The following is a 16589-nucleotide window of genomic DNA, read 5'->3' as shown; positions in this document are numbered from 1 at the left end:
CCAGAACCGATATGCCGGCGGTTCATGATACGCCTAGGAATTTCATGATCTGCCTAAACTGGCCAAATCATGAAATGGCGGCGCTTCATGATATGCCTAGGAATTTCATGATCTGCCTAAACGTCACTAGGCAAATCGGTAAACGGTGAGTTTTGAACGATATGGCGGATGTCCCTTAGCCAATTCATGAAATGGCGGCATTTCACGATATGCCTAGGAATTTCGTGATCTGGCGGATTTTACGATCGGCCGCCGACATATACATATTTTTGTAACTTACCGCGACGATATCTTTGCCCTTGACTGTACCAAGTGGTCGATAGCAGGGTTCGTCCGTACTCTTAGACACTGACAATCGATGCTTTAAGCTGTCGTAGTTCAATACCTACCTGCGACTATAAGATTTGGGGGGCTACTTCGAAATTCGAAGCTCGCATCGTACCGTCCCTCTCACTCTCGTATTAAATAATATTAGCAGGCTTACACAATTTAGAATTTTTCAACATCAAAAGGACGAAAGGAATCGGTACTTCAGTTCTGTACCTTGATCTTGGTACCGACCGAACCGAGCCGGGCCGGATCGGCCATAGATAAACTAATAATCGCTCGAAAGAACCGGAGTCATTAAAGGAGTCGGATTCAATAAGCGGATTCGGTACCGACACCGGAGCTGGATCTAGTGAGTCAGATCACTTCGCGTTAAGATTACCCATGTCTACAAGATACGAACTTCAAATTTTGTACTTCGTAGTATAGGACCTGGCTCTATCGTAAACTTAGAAGAGTTCCAAAACTTGTGCCGACATAATAAAAGAATTTTCAATGTACTTTGTGGGCCTCAACTCTATCTACCAAGCATATAAAAATGGCACTTGCCGCTGACTCGAAGGCAGAGTTTTCAATGTACTTTGTGGGCCGATCCCGGCGGCACTGCAATGCCGGGCCGACCCGTGACGGGAGTGGAGCGAGCCCCGAACATCCCGTCGAGATACAAAAATCAGTTTAATATACTGGTCCCTCAGTGAGGGAACTTTCAGATATTAAGCTGAAAAGAACAGATACTACACTTTGATCTTAGCCAAAAGGCCGAGAAGCGATAACCAAGGCAGAGTCGCGAAAAGTAGTCATTGAATCAAGAAAAATCTTAACAGCGCGATGTAGGATGGGGACTGAGTTTGAGAGTGACATCTCACGGCACGTTGCAAAATTAGTTAGTTACAAGTAAGTACATGTAGAGCTAGGTAGCGCTACTGAGCTGATATAATTTATAGGCTAAATTATCAAGGAAGCGACACATACCGTGAGTAAACAAGAATCTAAAATATTTTTTTGTCTTAAAAGATGTAGAGCGCCAAATGTGTGGGTTTATTGTGCTACTATGAAGCGCTGTGAGATCAAATTATGATCATATTGGTAGGTATACGCATTCATTATAAAACACCAGCAAAATCCTCACAGATAGTTTGCTTGGATTAACACAAAGGATATTTTTTCACCCAGTAATTGCTAAATTCCCACGGAATAGCAATAAACTGATTCTGCCCAAAGTTCCGGGTTAAAAGTACGACATAACAAACAATTAAGGACTAAATAAAAACTTGCTTCATGGGCATTATAGCATCAGAAAATAGTCAACATTCTTATCTGTAATTTTAACTGTATAATGTATTTCTTTATATTTGAGACTAGCTCTTGCCCGCGGCTCCGCCCGCGTATAAGTACTTCGTTTATCGCTATCCCGCGGGAAATATGCAATTTCCCGGAATAAAAATGTCCTTCCCCGGGACTCAATCTATCTGTATACATTTCATCTAAATCTGTTTAGTCCCCTACATCCTCACAAACTTTACCTCTTTCTTTATATTAAGACGAGTAAAAACGACTCAAATGTTAAGGCAACCATAGTTAATTTTTACATTATATAAGCTCCACTCACAGTAGAGCGCTAAAAATTGAGTAAGACTCATTTGAGTGTTCCCCTCCACGGAAATCTTTAGTAAAAGGCGAAAGATTTATTCGTTTTGAAGGGAAACCAGAGTGACAAAATCACTGCCGGGTGGCTGACCCAACCCAAACAGGTAAAATCTTAACAACGCGATGTAGGACTGTGAGGGGGGCATGACAGCGACATCTTTTACTCGGGCACTAAAAGTGTCTTAACTCCCTTCTGTCATCAGCACCCGAATCTGACCTTTTTTCAAGTCGATGGGTCGAACTTTGTAGCTAATGTCTGAGTTTTTCTGAGACGATGGATGCAGAGGCGGTCGCAGCCTGAAATTTTGGAGGGGGTCACTATACTCCGTTTAATTTAAGGTTTGAATTAACGGTCGAATTGTAACACACGTTTAACGGTCTTTTGAACACAAATGGACTAAAAATACCTACATGTACATTTAATAGTGGTATTTATTATGTTTTTTATTATAATTTTATATAGTTTCATTGTTTCATTTAAAAGCGTTGGCAAATTTTAGCGTTACGTCGCGGCTAGGGGTAAATTTTTTTGAAGATTTTTCAATTTGTCGTATTACGATTTTGGGGGGTCATGTTCCCTGTGATCCCCCCCCATTCGGACCGCGCCTGGATGGATGGAAGTGGGGTAAGTATTTAGTTACTTACATTAATTGAATTTTACAGTGAATTGGGTTGTAATGCTGTGTGAATTTTGTATTACTTAATAAATAACCTATGGGAATAAGAGCTGAAGAAATACTTAGTTGTTATTGTTACCAATAGTTGAACTTGCTATGGCTTCACTTTTTGGTTATCTGAACAGATTATAATTGTATATTCCAATGATTTGTGTTTTTGATTAACGTTTTGCCCTTTTACAACTCAATCGCACAATAAATGTAGTCAATGGTACAGTCGCGGAGTGAAAAGGTTGACCACCTGTTTTTGCTTGCTCGGTATAAGTGCTTTATCGACCGAGTATGTCATTCCGTCACAATGTCATTCAAAATAGTACATTACTGTAGAGCTCGGGAAGTAGGGGGTTGCCGGCCAAGCAGGATATAGACAGGACAGACAGATAGGGATGCGAGGCCGGCAACTTGTATAGTGCTTTTCTCAAACATTACATGAAATAAAATAAAATAAAACAAGAAATGAAGCTGGCGGGACGCTAGTCTGGTCGCCAGGCTGGTTGTGTACGCGCGTGTCGCGCTGGCTGCTGGCGGCGGGCGGCTGCGGGCGGTGTTGCTGGGCGTGGGCCGAGTGCGTCTCACAGAGCGCGCGTTGAAACAAAAGACGGTCGCATTGCCGGCCAGCAGCCTGCAAAGTTATATGAAATCTCTTTGCAGGCCGCTAGTGACCGCGCGCAGGCAGGCGAGTCACAGCGCCTGCAGCGCGACACTTCTCAGCCTATTATTTGTAACACGTCATGTTTGATAAAAGGTATATTATATGTGCTTGCAACGTGTAAACGAATTTATTTTAAAACTGGTCAACCTTTTCATTCCGCCATGTACCACAACAGACTGATTCTTTTTAACCGCCCTTACTATTTAATGGATTTAATGGAATAACTTTCAATAAAATTATAATTATAATTATCAATAACGAAATTAAAATTTTGTCAATGTGAAAAATAGTTACAGTTTTTGTAATTTTATAGCGTAAAAAAATGCAACTGAATCTATTTACGGGGTATGTCGACCAACGTCAACAGACTGTTTGGATAAGGGGGGGTCTTATAAGGCTCAAAGTCAACTCTATCTACCAAGCATATAAAAATGGCACTTGCCGCTGACTCGAAGGCAGAGTTTTCAAAGTACTTTGTGGGCCGATCCCGGCGGCACTGCAATGCCGGGCCGACCCGTGACGGGAGTGGAGCGAGCCCCGAACATCCCGTCGAGATACAAAAATCAGTTTAATATACTGGTCCCTCAGTGAGGGAACTTTCAGATATTAAGCTGAAAAGAACAGATACTACACTTTGATCTTAGCCAAAAGGCCGAGAAGCGATAACCAAGGCAGTGTCTCGAAAAGTTGTCATTAAACCAAGAAAAATCTTAACAGCGCGATGTAGGACGGGGACTGATTTTGATAGTGACATCTCACGGCACGTTGTAAAACTAGGTAGTTACCTCTAAGTACATGTAGAGCTAGGTGGCGCTACTGCGCTGATATTATTTCGCGACATTAAGTAACATCGAAAGTGTAATTTTCTCAAAAATGTCCGTAAAAGTTGACATTATTCTTTACATATCAGAAGGTGAAGTGCATAGTTTATGGTCAGCGAAAAATTAAAAAGTTAAAAAGATTGCAGGCGCGCTAGCTCGACAATAATGAATTAGCGCGCCTGCAATCAGTCACATTTTTTTTTTAAGTTAAAAAGGCCATGGAAATTTTGGCACAAGTCGTATACAGCCATGTCTAATGGCCGGTATCAGATATTTTGTTGGAACTCCGGACTTTTTCTATTGGGTCTGAAACAGCTAGTGGTGTTTATTTTTAAACTGCAGTTTATTTTTAATGAAAAAAGGCGGGAAAGCATAAGAAAAATATTGGAATAAAATTAAATGTATATATTTTGAGAAAAAGTTTATTCTATTTCAGAATTATTCACCATTTTTGAGAAAAGCTTTATATTAGTCTCGGCTGGAATAGCAATTGCTGGCTTCGTATTAGTTAAACGGACTCGCAAGCTCGTCCGTTTAATACTCATACTCAGCCAGCAATTGCCTACTTCCAGGCCACGACAATAATCTACTATTATAAGCTAAATTATTAAGAAAGCCAAGGTACCGTCATCACATAAGCATAAGAAACTAAAATAATTTAAAATTTTACAAGATGTAAAGCGCCAAAAATGAGGAATGCTGTGCTGCTCTGCTATAGAACGCCGTGGGGTTAAATTATGATTATATTGGTATGGTATTATTAGACAAATGACTTAACACCAATAAAATCTCAGTTATGTTTTTGAAGACAGAGTTTTTGAAAGACTTCTTAACGAATTTTGACGTAATTATTGGCACACAAATAGTTTATTTGGATTTAAATAAAGGCTATTGTTCTCCCGGTAATTGCTTATACCGGGTGTGGCCTGTAACACGAGCAACAAATTAAAACGTAGATAGTCCTCGTAAAACTGTACAACATTAGTTCAGCTACATTTAAAAATAATGTAGTCTTTGAATTTTCCTTTTTTCATACAAATTAAATACTGCTATCAATGTACGCCATCTTTGGCCATCTCAAAACACAACTGACGTCGCCTGTCACACTACAAACATGAAGCATTTTGCTTTACATTGCTTCTTCGAATAAAAAAAAAACTAGTTATTTTCAAAAGTCGCTGAAATAATGTTGTTCAGCTTGACGAGTACGATCTATGTTTTAATTATTTGCTCATATTACAGGCCACACCCGGTATGTATCAAGTTATATCCCATGAGATAGCAATAAACGAATTCTGCACGAAGTTCCAGATTTTTATCATAAAATAGACGATAAGGACTTCAAAGATCTGTAATTTTGATTTTAATTACTGAGCGGCAAAAAATCTTTACTCCTTTCGGGGGTTGGTGATTAAATTGATGTAATTAATAATTAATCATTTCCAATTAAATTGTGGTAAGTTTTATTTCAGATGATATTCGCAAAATGAATTAGAACGATTGAAATAATTCATCAAGCGTCGACAAATTTATAAATTACTAGCTTTTGCCCGCGTCTTCGTCTGCGTGGATTTGGGTATCGCGCGCTATTCCCTCGGGAACAGTGCACTTATGCGGGATAAAAAGTAGCTTATGTCACTCTCTGGCCGATAAACTATCTCTATGCCAAAATTCACGTCAATCTGTTGCTCCGTTTCGACGTGAATGACGGACAAACATACACACACACTGTCGCATTTACACCCGCGTACGAGTCGCGATCGCGAGACCAGGCGCGAGGCGAGGTGTACGAAGTGAGAATGTGACCAGACGAGTGAAAGGACCTCGCGACAAACGCGAGCTTGGTGTTTACATTCGCGCTCTCGCTTCATTCGAGTTTGAACCTTGTGCTGCGCAGGTTGTAAGTTCAAAGACAAGTTCGCCACGAGAGTGTAAACAGAAAGCTCGTTTACCATCGATCACGCGAGCCGCGGGCCGAGGTACGAGACGGGGCGCGAGACGAGGCACCGTGAGGCACGAGGCAGGCGAAAGTGTAATTCCCGCATCACATTTATAATATAATATTAATATTAGTGTTGATAAGCTCTACTATTGTAGAGCATCAAAAATTGGGTAAGACTCATTTGAGTGTTCCCCTCCACGGAAATCTTTAGTAAAAGGCGAAAGATTTGTTCGTTTTGAAGGGAAACCAGAGTGACGGTCCCAGCGCCGGGCGGCGACCCAACTCCTGCAGGAGAAATCTTAACAGCGCGATGTAGGATTGTAAGGGGGGCATGGCAGCGACATCTATGAATGCTATTATGGAAATTATATGTACCTTACTTACATTTTGGTCTTACTCTTTGATTTGTGAAAGACAGTAGTATAATAACAATATTAACACATTGGCTGCTATTAGCATCACCAGCGGGATCACGTAATCTTCTCTAAATATGGGATGAAAAGCTCATATTTCAGTTCAGCTCAGTTCCGAGTATTGTTTCGGGAATTATCATTTCTACCTCAGTAACAGGGCAATGCTGTGAGCATCACAGCTGGGATCACTTTTGTACGAGTATGTGACGTGGGAGCAACTTTAAGTGAAGTATGGTGGGCAGCCAACGTGTTAAAAAATTATAGGTTATATATTGTTGTCCTATCTCTCACGTTGTCAACCGGTGTGCCGTGTATATTTTCAGGTGTGCCGCGATTGTATACCGCAGTGAAATCATGTATACATATTATGGGTATACTGTACGGAACCCTCTACGCGCCAGTCTAACTCGCACTTGGCTATTTCTTACTGGTGTGCCGTGAAACTTTGCGAGGAAAAAAATGCAAAAAATAAATTATGCGACGAACGCGAGCTTGGTGTTTACATTCGCGCTCTCGCTTCATTCAAGTTTGAACCTTGTGCTGCGCAGGTTGTAAGTTCAAAGACAAGTTCGCCACGAGAGTGTAAACAGAAAGCTCGTTTACCATCGATCACGCGAGCCGCGGGCCGAGATACGAGACGGGGCGCGCGGCGAGGCACCGTGAGGCACGAAGCAGGCGAAAGTGTAATTCCCGCATCACATTTATAATATAATATTAATATTAGTGCTGATAAGCTCTACTATTGTAGAGCATCAAAAATTGGGTAAGACTCATTTGAGTGTTCCCCTCCACGGAAATCTTTAGTAAAAGGCGAAAGATTTGTTCGTTATGAAGGGAAACCAGAGTGACTGTCTCAGCGCCGGACGGCGACCCAACTCCTGCAGGAGAAATCTTAACAGCGCGATGTAGGATTGTAAGGGGGGCATGGCAGCGACATCTATGAATGCTATTATGGAAATTATATGTACCTTACTTACATTTTGGTCTTAGACTTTGATTGTAGTATAATAACAATATTAACACATTGGCTGCTATGAGAATCACCATTTGATATAAATTTTAAATATGACAATAACGAAGTTTCATGAAGCGTGGCAAATTTTTAAGTTGTAAAATTGGGTTATAGCTAAGTTTCAAAGATGTAAATAAAACGTTGGCTGACTTGAAACCTCTAGTCTAAAATGACGTACCCACTAACTTTTCAAAACTAAAGTCATAACTCCCTTGGGGGGAAAACTACGTAAATCCAAAACTCCCGCCTGGAATAACATCATTGACGAGCAAGTGTGATGGAATAGTACATTACTGTAGAGGCCGGGAAGTAGGGGGTTGCCGGCCAAGTAGATATAGACATACGGATAGGAATGCGAGGCCGGCAACCCCAGGTTCCGGCCGAGGCATGTATAGTGCTTTTCTCAAACATTACATGAAATAAAAAAAAAAAAACAAAAGGGACGCTAGTGTGGTCGCCCTGTTCTTGTTGTGTGTGCGCGTGTCGCGCTGGCTGCTGGCGGCGGGCGGCTGCGGGCGGTGTTGCTGTGCGTGGGCCGCGTGCGTGTCGCAGAGCGCGCGTTGAAACAAAAGACGGTCGCATTGCCGGCCAGCAGCCTGCAAAGTTGTATGAAATCTCTTTGCAGGCGGCTAGAGTGACCGCGCGCACGCAGCTGGGCCCCAGCGCCTGCAGCGCGAGACTTCTCGGCTTATTATTTGTAACACAACGTCAATATTTCATATCGTTTGAGAATAAATATTTGAATACACGTACAGCTATTGCCCGCGACTCCGTCCGCGTAGAATTAGTCTATCGTTTAGTGGGATGGTGGTCCTTAGTAGGTTAGACCAACTTTTAACATTTTGACAGTCAAAACCAAAATCAAGTTTGTGCGTTTAGTTTTTCAATACATCCCAGATTTTTTTTAACAATTGTATATAACAATAAATATTTACTCAAGTTGTATGTTAAAGCTTTCGTATTAAATAAATAAATAAATAATAAATATCACGGGACAATTTACACCAATTGACCTAGTCCCAAAGTAAGCTTAGCAAAGCTTGTGTTATGGGTACTAAGCAACGGATAAATATAATTATATAGATATGGATACATACTTAAATACATATTAAACACCCAAGACCCGAGAACAAACATTCGTATTTTTCATACAAATATCTGCCCCGACACGGGAATCGAACCCGGGACCTCAAGCTTCGTAGGCAGGTGCTCTAACCACTAGGCCATCTGGTCTGGTCTGGTCTGGGTTTTAAACCCCTTTTCTATTGTACCCAGTCTAAAAGCTTGACTGTATAACATGCGCCAATTAATATTTTAGTGAGGTTGCATACTATTTCGATAATTTAATACTGGCTACTACTACTGATACTACTGATAATTTAATACTACTACTGGTATTGACTGACATCATATTAAAAACTGGTTAAAATCGTTATTAGAGTAGAGTACAGTCAAAGTCAAGGAAACAGATTGTTTATCCTCTTACCTGCGATCATAATATCATTAAATCTTTACAATCCTTATCATCATGGCGCATACAACTGTGCCTAAATATCGAGCTTCTCTAAAATCAAGGTATGCGGAACAAAACCGGAATTTAAATCATAAAATCTGCTATGGTTCTCCGTAAGCGTGAACCAACTCTGTTAGTGTAATTTGTATCTTGATGTTGATAATCGATATTAACCTTAACCAAGGCGGTAAAACTACGAGCTTGTTATCTTAACTTGTAAACCACACAATGGTATTGTAGCGACACCTAGCGCCATCTAGGAGTAATGTGCTACATTGCGCTATCGAAGTTTCACAACTCGGAAGCTCGGACTCATGTTATAATAAATAAATAATATCATGGGACACTTGACACCAAATTGACCTAGTCCCAAGCTAAGCAAAACTTGTACTATGGATACTAGGCAACGGAAACATACCTATATAGATAAATACATACTTAAATACATATTAAACATCCAAGACCCGAGAACAAACATTCGTATTATTCATACAAACATAACAGCTGCCTGGAGAGACATTGAATATTGGAGCCTCCCCTCAGTATTTAAGTAGAAGAGGAGCTCAGTTCGAAAAGTTAGTGTTAGCCGGGCAATGGTCCTTTTTATAATTATTAATAACCACGTTTCTACATGCAACGTGTCTCTACCGTCTGGACAAAGATGAATAGAACGTGTTGATTAGTTATTTATTTCTAACCTATGTACAAGAAGAAATGATTGATTTACGATTTAATACTTCGGGACATAGGTACGTTAATTTTATTCTGAAAATATATATTTACATGTTTATCTAATCAAAATATTTTATGATAATAAAACATTCCCGAGAAGGTAATCTACTCGGGATTTTGCTCATTCTCCAGAAACTAGAGACACGTTGTAGTATATATTTATGTATGAACTTTTGTTTTTAAAATCATGTCAACTTTAACCATAATTTTGCATTGTTAGTTCTTTACCTTAAAAACATAAATTCCTTGTACTTCGTAGCGATTCACTGAATGGCATTTCACCTCGAACTAACATCAATAGAATCATGTACTTGACGCCATTTTTCGCGTAGTTTTTTACCTTAGACAGACGCATTCCGCCGCGATCGATGTTTGCTTATTGCTTGGAACTCTACTCTAATTAATTGATGTTGAAGGTTAAAATACATTAAAATATATACGATCGAGGTGAAATACGATTCGGTTAATCGCTTACATAGAACTTATACTCTGTGAACTATTTTCAAGTTATTATGTGGGCCGATCCCGGCGGCACTGCAATGCCGGGCCGACCCGTGACGGGAGTGGAGCGAGCCCCGAACATCCCGTCGAGATACAAAAATCAGTTTAATATACTGGTCCCTCAGTGAGGGAACTTTCAGATATTAAGCTGAAAAGAACAGATACTACACTTTGATCTTAGCCAAAAGGCCGAGAAGCGATAACCTAGGTAGAGTCTCGAAAAGAAGTCATTGAATCAAGAAAAATCTTAACAGCGCGATGTAGGATGGGGACTAAGTTTGAGAGTGGCATCTAGCGGCACGTTGTGAAATTAGTTATCGCGAGCAGGTACATGTAGAGTCAGATGCGTTGATATGGTGAATGTGAATTTCCCAAGAGAATGTTTATTATTTCACGACATCAAAAGGGTAATTTAAAGACAAAATAATAAAGGCACTAGACACGTTTAGTGTAATTAGATAAAAGACCCAAATAATTTTGATCTCTACAAAATGTAGAGAAACAGATATAGATAAAGCGATTTCCTTACATTTAAATTCCATACAGCGACATAACACCAACAATAATCAAACTTCAAAACGTAGTTTGTGACGGAGACAAAACATTGCATTGTTTTTGGATTTGGTTTTGATTACGGCGGCATTGTAAGTTTTTGTTTATAATCAGAAGAAAATTAACTGGAAGAATACAAAAATTCAACGCAAACAAGGCTATTCAACGTTAGTAAACTAAATTCATACCTTTAAATTAATAAGAACATTAAAGACCCCAAAACTATAATTTTGTTAACAACATAGAGTCGTAAATATTTTGTACGACTAGCGCCATCTAACGTCCTACACTGGAATTACGCTGAATGCCTCCTCTTTAACAACGTTTGAATAGTTGTGTTCGCGGCTCTACTTATACTCATGTAGTTGATAACTATTTGCACAGATGGCGCGACAATCGCGAAATGAACACAATTTGTAATAAATAGCAATAAAATGTGATTTCTTCACCATACAATCAACAAGTTACTCATCCCACTCAGTTTTGTTTTAGTTTCATATAAAGTGTAAAACCAAATTATTTTTTGGTAAACCATTTGTGGCAGTAATCATAATCATCTATAGCTACGTTGTAGCATCGTAGCTAGTGCTACAAAGCCTACGAATCTCTACGCGTAGCATGCGTAGCACTTTCACGATGTCCGCTTTTCATGTTGACCAACGCTGGCTAACTTGAGGAACGCAGTTATACGTCAGAGTGAGATATTAGTACATCATGCTCTTTCTGGTGTATAACCGCGTCCCTTTATTGGACAAACGGCTGGACGGATTTGGATGAAATTTGGTAGGTTAGGTATGTAGATAGCTGGACATCCGGAATAAAACATAGGCTACTTTTTATCCTAATATTCCCACGGGATAGGGATAAAATCTCGAAACAACAACCGCTGGGCTTAGTGTCATGCAATTTGACATGATTGTTTTTAATGTAACGTCAACGAAAACCACGATTTAATTTTCGGGAATTCCGACGGCAATTTTAAAAAATCCCGAAATTTGTATTCAGCTGCTGGATCTAATGATTTACGTGTGCACTGTGAGTTTTGGTGGTTTTGTTTCTGGGGCACGCTGCAAACTGCCGCAACAACTAGTCTGGAATCATTTTGTCATATTTTAACCCTTTTAATGAACTAAAACAGTTACTTTGCTCACCCGCGACCTTACTGTCGTAGCTACGTTTATGCAACAAATGTGTGCTCATGCAGTTCCTCCAGTTCCACACAGTAAAAGCTCGCACAGATCACACAAGCCCCACCACCACCACCACACTACACTGTCGCGTTTCGAACTCAACCAGAGCTCATCTTTAGAGTAACACAACCATCCACCATGCTACCAGATGTTAGTCTAACATAAACTAAGGGCACGTATCTGAATATCGTAAATTGAAATATCGTTATTTAAAATACCGGCGGTCAAAATTTCGAATCTAACCTAACCTATACGCACTTTCTATATTTTGACCGTCGACTTTTTAACTTTAGGTATATTAATTTTCGATAGTCAAATACGTCCCCTAAACTAATCTTGTACTGTGGGTACTATGCAACGGATAAACATACTTAACACAAACACAAACAACACGCCTGTATTCCCAAAAACGTTACCGCTTCGGAGCCACTTTTAGCAATTTTAGGTTTTAAGTTTGACAAAAACGGTACAATAGTGACAGGTTGCTAGCCTGTCGCCTACGGTATACCTTAACCTATATCCTCAGTCGCCTCTTACGACATCCACGGAAGAAATGGAGAGGTGTAATTCTAACCCGACACCACACGGTAAACACTTAAATACATATTAAATGTCCAAGACCCGAGAACAATGTCCAACGGCTGAGATTATGATGACGATAAATCTAACAACAACATGCATTTATTCTACTTCAACGCGCCCCTTCGCGCGGGTCGGGTGTAGTTTTTGGAAAATGGAGCTGAAAAAGGTGCCCTTGATTAGAGACTTTTTTTTAAATTCTGCCCGTGCGAATCCGGGGCGGATCGCTATTATATTATAATTGACGGACTAATTAGCCAATTACGTATCTCCATCCCTGTTGTTCATGACATATTGGTTTGTGATTATAACTGTTTACGTGTATCTGTCCAGTTGTTGATTACATCATAAGTATAAGAATATACCTAATCTATCTTTTTATAGCACACAGAACTATTATTAGAAAATTAGGTAAGATTAGATTAGAACTGCGACCCTAACTGCTTTAAATATTATACATCTTATATGTGACCATTGTTATAAAAGGTGCTATAATATGAATAGTTCATAGTATATGAAAATAAAGATTTCAAAGTATAAGTACGTTTTATTATGCACAGTGAATGTATATTTATTCGTAACAAGCTTTATAGCCTCCGGCCAGGTGGAGTGACGATCTGCGAAAGGCTGCTGGTAGAAGCTGGATGTGTCTAGCCGAGGACAGGGCGCAGTTGTCATTGGGAGAGGCCTATTTCCAGCAGCGCTCTGCTATAGGCTGATGATGATGATGAAACCTAAGAGCGAGCTAACGCATTTATTGGATTCATATAATCCCTTGCTATATAATACGGTATTTGACTATTTTGTTTATGTTTTACAAATTAAAACTACACGATGCCTGTTATCGAATAGAGAAACATTTTTTAAGCTACCTTTACAAATAACAAAGTTATACAGGTTTGAAATTCAAGATTAGACAGAGAAAGACATACTGGCATGTGACGTCACACGCCAGTGCCGCCATACTTGCTGCATAGAGAAAAAGGCATTTTTCAAAAAATCGCTTTAAATCCAATTTTCAACCGATTTAAATTTTCTCTTCGCTAAACACTATCTGTTTATCTATATTTTCATAATAATATTAAGATGTGGCAAAATCAGGAGTTGTCAAATACCGTATTACTAGTAAAGCTTTACTTGTGAAACTCATATGTATGATATTTGAGGATTTACTCCATCAATTATTATACAGTGTAGATATAGAATTACTTGTAGTTCGTTAGATATAAAAAAATCCCAAAGTCGTCTCGACAAAACAAAATGAAGCATTACAGTACGGCGTAAATATTGCGCGGTTGGTCATGAGTTTTGAATAATTACATTTAATAAGATTTTATCTATGACATTCTGGTAAAGTAACTGTTTTTAGGGTTCCGTGGCCAAAGAAACAAAAATGAAACCCTTATAGTTTCGCCATGTCAGTCTGTCCGTCCGTCCGAGGCATGGCTTAGATACTATTAGTTTTTTTTTATGATAGGGGGCCAACGAGTACTAGAAAGCTGTAATTTTGCATGGATATATATTTAGCAAACTATGCCGACAATGATGTAGAATAAATTATGGTCTTATATGGTAGTAGATATCAAATTAACCAGGAAAACTATTGCAGCTAAGTTATTAGTAGCTTAAGAGTAAATAGTAGTCTAACCTAGTCTAACTTATAAAATATACCTAATAGGAAAATTCCGTACAAAATATATTATCATTCGAAAAATATAACTTAAATGTTTCGTACCTAACTGCCACTATTTGGCCGATTTATTGGATTCAGTACCTCAAAAGGAAAAACGGCACCCTTATTGGATCACTTTGTTGTTTGTCCTTCCATTCATCCGTCGCACTGAAAAAAATATTTACTAACAGTAACAAAAAAAATATTATATATATTAAAGCCGTGGTGGCATAGTGGTTTGACCTATCGCCTCTCAAGCTGAGGGTCGTGGGTTCAAACCCCGGCTCGCACCTCTGAGTTTTTCGAAATTGATGTGCGGAATTACATTTGAAATTTACCACGAGCTTGGCGGTGAAGGGAAACATCTTGAGGAAACCTGCACAAACCTGCGAAGCAATTCAATGGTGTGTGTGAAGTTCCCAATCCGCACTGGGCCCGCGTGGGGGGCCCAAGCCCTCTTGTTCTGAGAGGAGGCCTGTGCCCAGCAGTGGGACGTATATAGGCTGGGATGGGATGGATGAACAAAAAAATGGTTGCTTGCAACATAACTTGAGTGAGTACAAAACTTAAGACCTACTAGTAGCTAAAAGTTAGGTGATGTCTTATAAAATCAGTTCTGCAATATTAGCATTATTTTTAGTTATCTAGCTATCCTTTTTTTTCAGTGCGGTCTGTTAAGACCCTGTATCTTGGGAACGTGTGGAGATCCATCCATCCCAGCCTATATACGTCCCACTGCTGGGCACAGGCCTCCTCTCAGAACGAGAGGGCTTGGGCCGTAGTTCCCACGCGGGCCCAGTGCGGATGGGAACTTCACACACAGCATTGAATTGCTTCGCAGGTTTGTGCAGGTTTCCTCACAATGTTTTCCTTCACCGTAAAGCTCTTGGTAAATTTCAAATATAATTTCGCACATGAATTTCGAAAAACTTAGAGGTTTGAACGAGCCGGCGTTTGAACCCACGATCCTCTGCTTGAGAGGCAATAGTTCAAACCACTAGGCCCGAAACATGTCGAGCTAAACTCGGCTTAAGACGTGAGTTATCCGTTACAATATCATTTAATATCATGACATGTTATAATCCATTGATACATATATATATCCTCGAACCCTGACAGAAACCCTCATTATATCGTTTATTTTTCGCTCGAGGGTAGTTTTATCTTACACTTATCAAAATTAAAATAGCAAAAAATTTGTTCCGTGGTTTTTTTTTGTAAAGTGACGCTTTAAATGCTTGCATATTTAGCCAACAGATTCAAACTATTTTAAAACTAATTGGACTTTGCTTAATAAAATGAATTCATCCTAAGGGGCTGTTTCACCATCCATTGATTAGCGTTAACCGACGGTTAAATGAGATGCCGTCTCCGTCTATTCGAACAAAACAAATTCTTTTAATGAACGAATGAAAATAATTTATTTAACATTCTTTTACAGTTTTTTTGCACATAGCCCGGCAAAACTGTTTTCATAATTTGTCTTTTTTTATGTTATAGGGGTCAAACGAGCAGGCAGATCGCCTGATCGTAAGCGATTACCGTCGCCCATGGACACCTGCAACACCAGAAGAGTCACAAGAAGAAAAAAAAACAGAGAAGTGTCTGCAGGATACGGTCTCAAATAATTATCCTGTGTAATTTTGAATTGCATAAATGTTTATAATAGCTACAACTATGCTACTGTGTTATGGTAGAGTTGCTAATAAATATGTTTTTAGATTTTTTTTAATTTTTTTTTTGACATTTTCTAGGCGGATGTTAACAGGTAAACTGTACCCTTCCACACTTCTCTGGCTTCAGCATAACGTCGCAAGTCCGGCTGCAAAAAAAAAAAAAAAAAATTAAAAAGTTTAAACTTCAAAAAGCCCTATTACATTACATATTTACTTACATAAGACTGCACGCCTCAAGGGGCGGTCCTGACGCCTCCCGCCCAGTCGCGGACTCGCGAGTCGTTCGCGCGCCGCGCTAACAGCCGCACGCGAGTGTAGTGTCATGTGCGGTCATGTCTCGAAGGAAACAGAGCAATCCTAAGCCGCTAAAACGTGAGTTATTAAAAAAAAACACGTTCGAATTTTAAAGTTTTAGCCGCGTTCTTATGAAGTTTTTTTTTAAGTTACGTTCTTTTTTCAAGTTGTGTTTTGAAAGTGCCAGGGTTTTATAAGTTTGTTTTTGTTTATGGAATGGAAAATGTGATGTGTGCCCGCATTTGGGTCGTAAGTGTTAGGATAAGTACTGCAGGATAAAGTTTTTAAGAACTTTTTGTAGTAAAAACATTGTTTTTGTTATAATGTTTCACTTTTAAACATTTCATTTCGTTAGCTATTATAAGTTAACCTTTAACTTTGTTTTTGTT

At 39.4% G+C, this 16589-nt stretch overlaps 1 protein-coding gene and 6 non-coding genes across 7 annotated transcripts in view; 1 reads left to right on the top strand and 6 right to left on the bottom strand.

Annotated features, from left to right (window-relative positions):
- Positions 1–905: 905 nt before the first annotated feature.
- Positions 906–1098, bottom strand: LOC141426953 (U2 spliceosomal RNA). Its single transcript, XR_012451288.1, has one exon. It is a non-coding gene; the product is annotated as a U2 spliceosomal RNA (small nuclear RNA).
- An 826-nt stretch (positions 1099–1924) lies between these two features.
- Positions 1925–2041, bottom strand: LOC141426950 (U5 spliceosomal RNA). The gene has a single exon (XR_012451285.1). It is a non-coding gene; the product is annotated as a U5 spliceosomal RNA (small nuclear RNA).
- Positions 2042–3774: 1733 nt separating this feature from the next.
- Positions 3775–3967, bottom strand: LOC141426952 (U2 spliceosomal RNA). Its single transcript, XR_012451287.1, has one exon. It is a non-coding gene; the product is annotated as a U2 spliceosomal RNA (small nuclear RNA).
- Positions 3968–6205: 2238 nt separating this feature from the next.
- Positions 6206–6321, bottom strand: LOC141426947 (U5 spliceosomal RNA). The gene has a single exon (XR_012451282.1). It is a non-coding gene; the product is annotated as a U5 spliceosomal RNA (small nuclear RNA).
- Positions 6322–7211: 890 nt separating this feature from the next.
- On the bottom strand, positions 7212–7327 carry LOC141426946 (U5 spliceosomal RNA). The gene has a single exon (XR_012451281.1). It is a non-coding gene; the product is annotated as a U5 spliceosomal RNA (small nuclear RNA).
- Positions 7328–10245: 2918 nt separating this feature from the next.
- Positions 10246–10438, bottom strand: LOC141426945 (U2 spliceosomal RNA). The gene has a single exon (XR_012451280.1). It is a non-coding gene; the product is annotated as a U2 spliceosomal RNA (small nuclear RNA).
- Positions 10439–16194: 5756 nt separating this feature from the next.
- The window catches only part of ush (Zinc finger protein ush), a 354793-nt gene continuing 354398 nt past the window's right edge, over positions 16195–16589 (top strand). Inside the window, exon 1 of the mRNA XM_074085243.1 lies at positions 16195–16278. Within this exon, the coding sequence (XP_073941344.1) occupies positions 16239–16278 (40 nt within the window). The 5' untranslated portion in view covers positions 16195–16238. The remainder of the gene's footprint in view (positions 16279–16589) is intronic.

The sequence above is a fragment of the Choristoneura fumiferana genome, chromosome 3, assembly GCF_025370935.1.
Source record: "Choristoneura fumiferana chromosome 3, NRCan_CFum_1, whole genome shotgun sequence".
Lineage (NCBI taxonomy): Eukaryota > Metazoa > Arthropoda > Insecta > Lepidoptera > Tortricidae > Choristoneura > Choristoneura fumiferana.
This window is presented reverse-complemented; position numbering and strand designations above follow the sequence as displayed.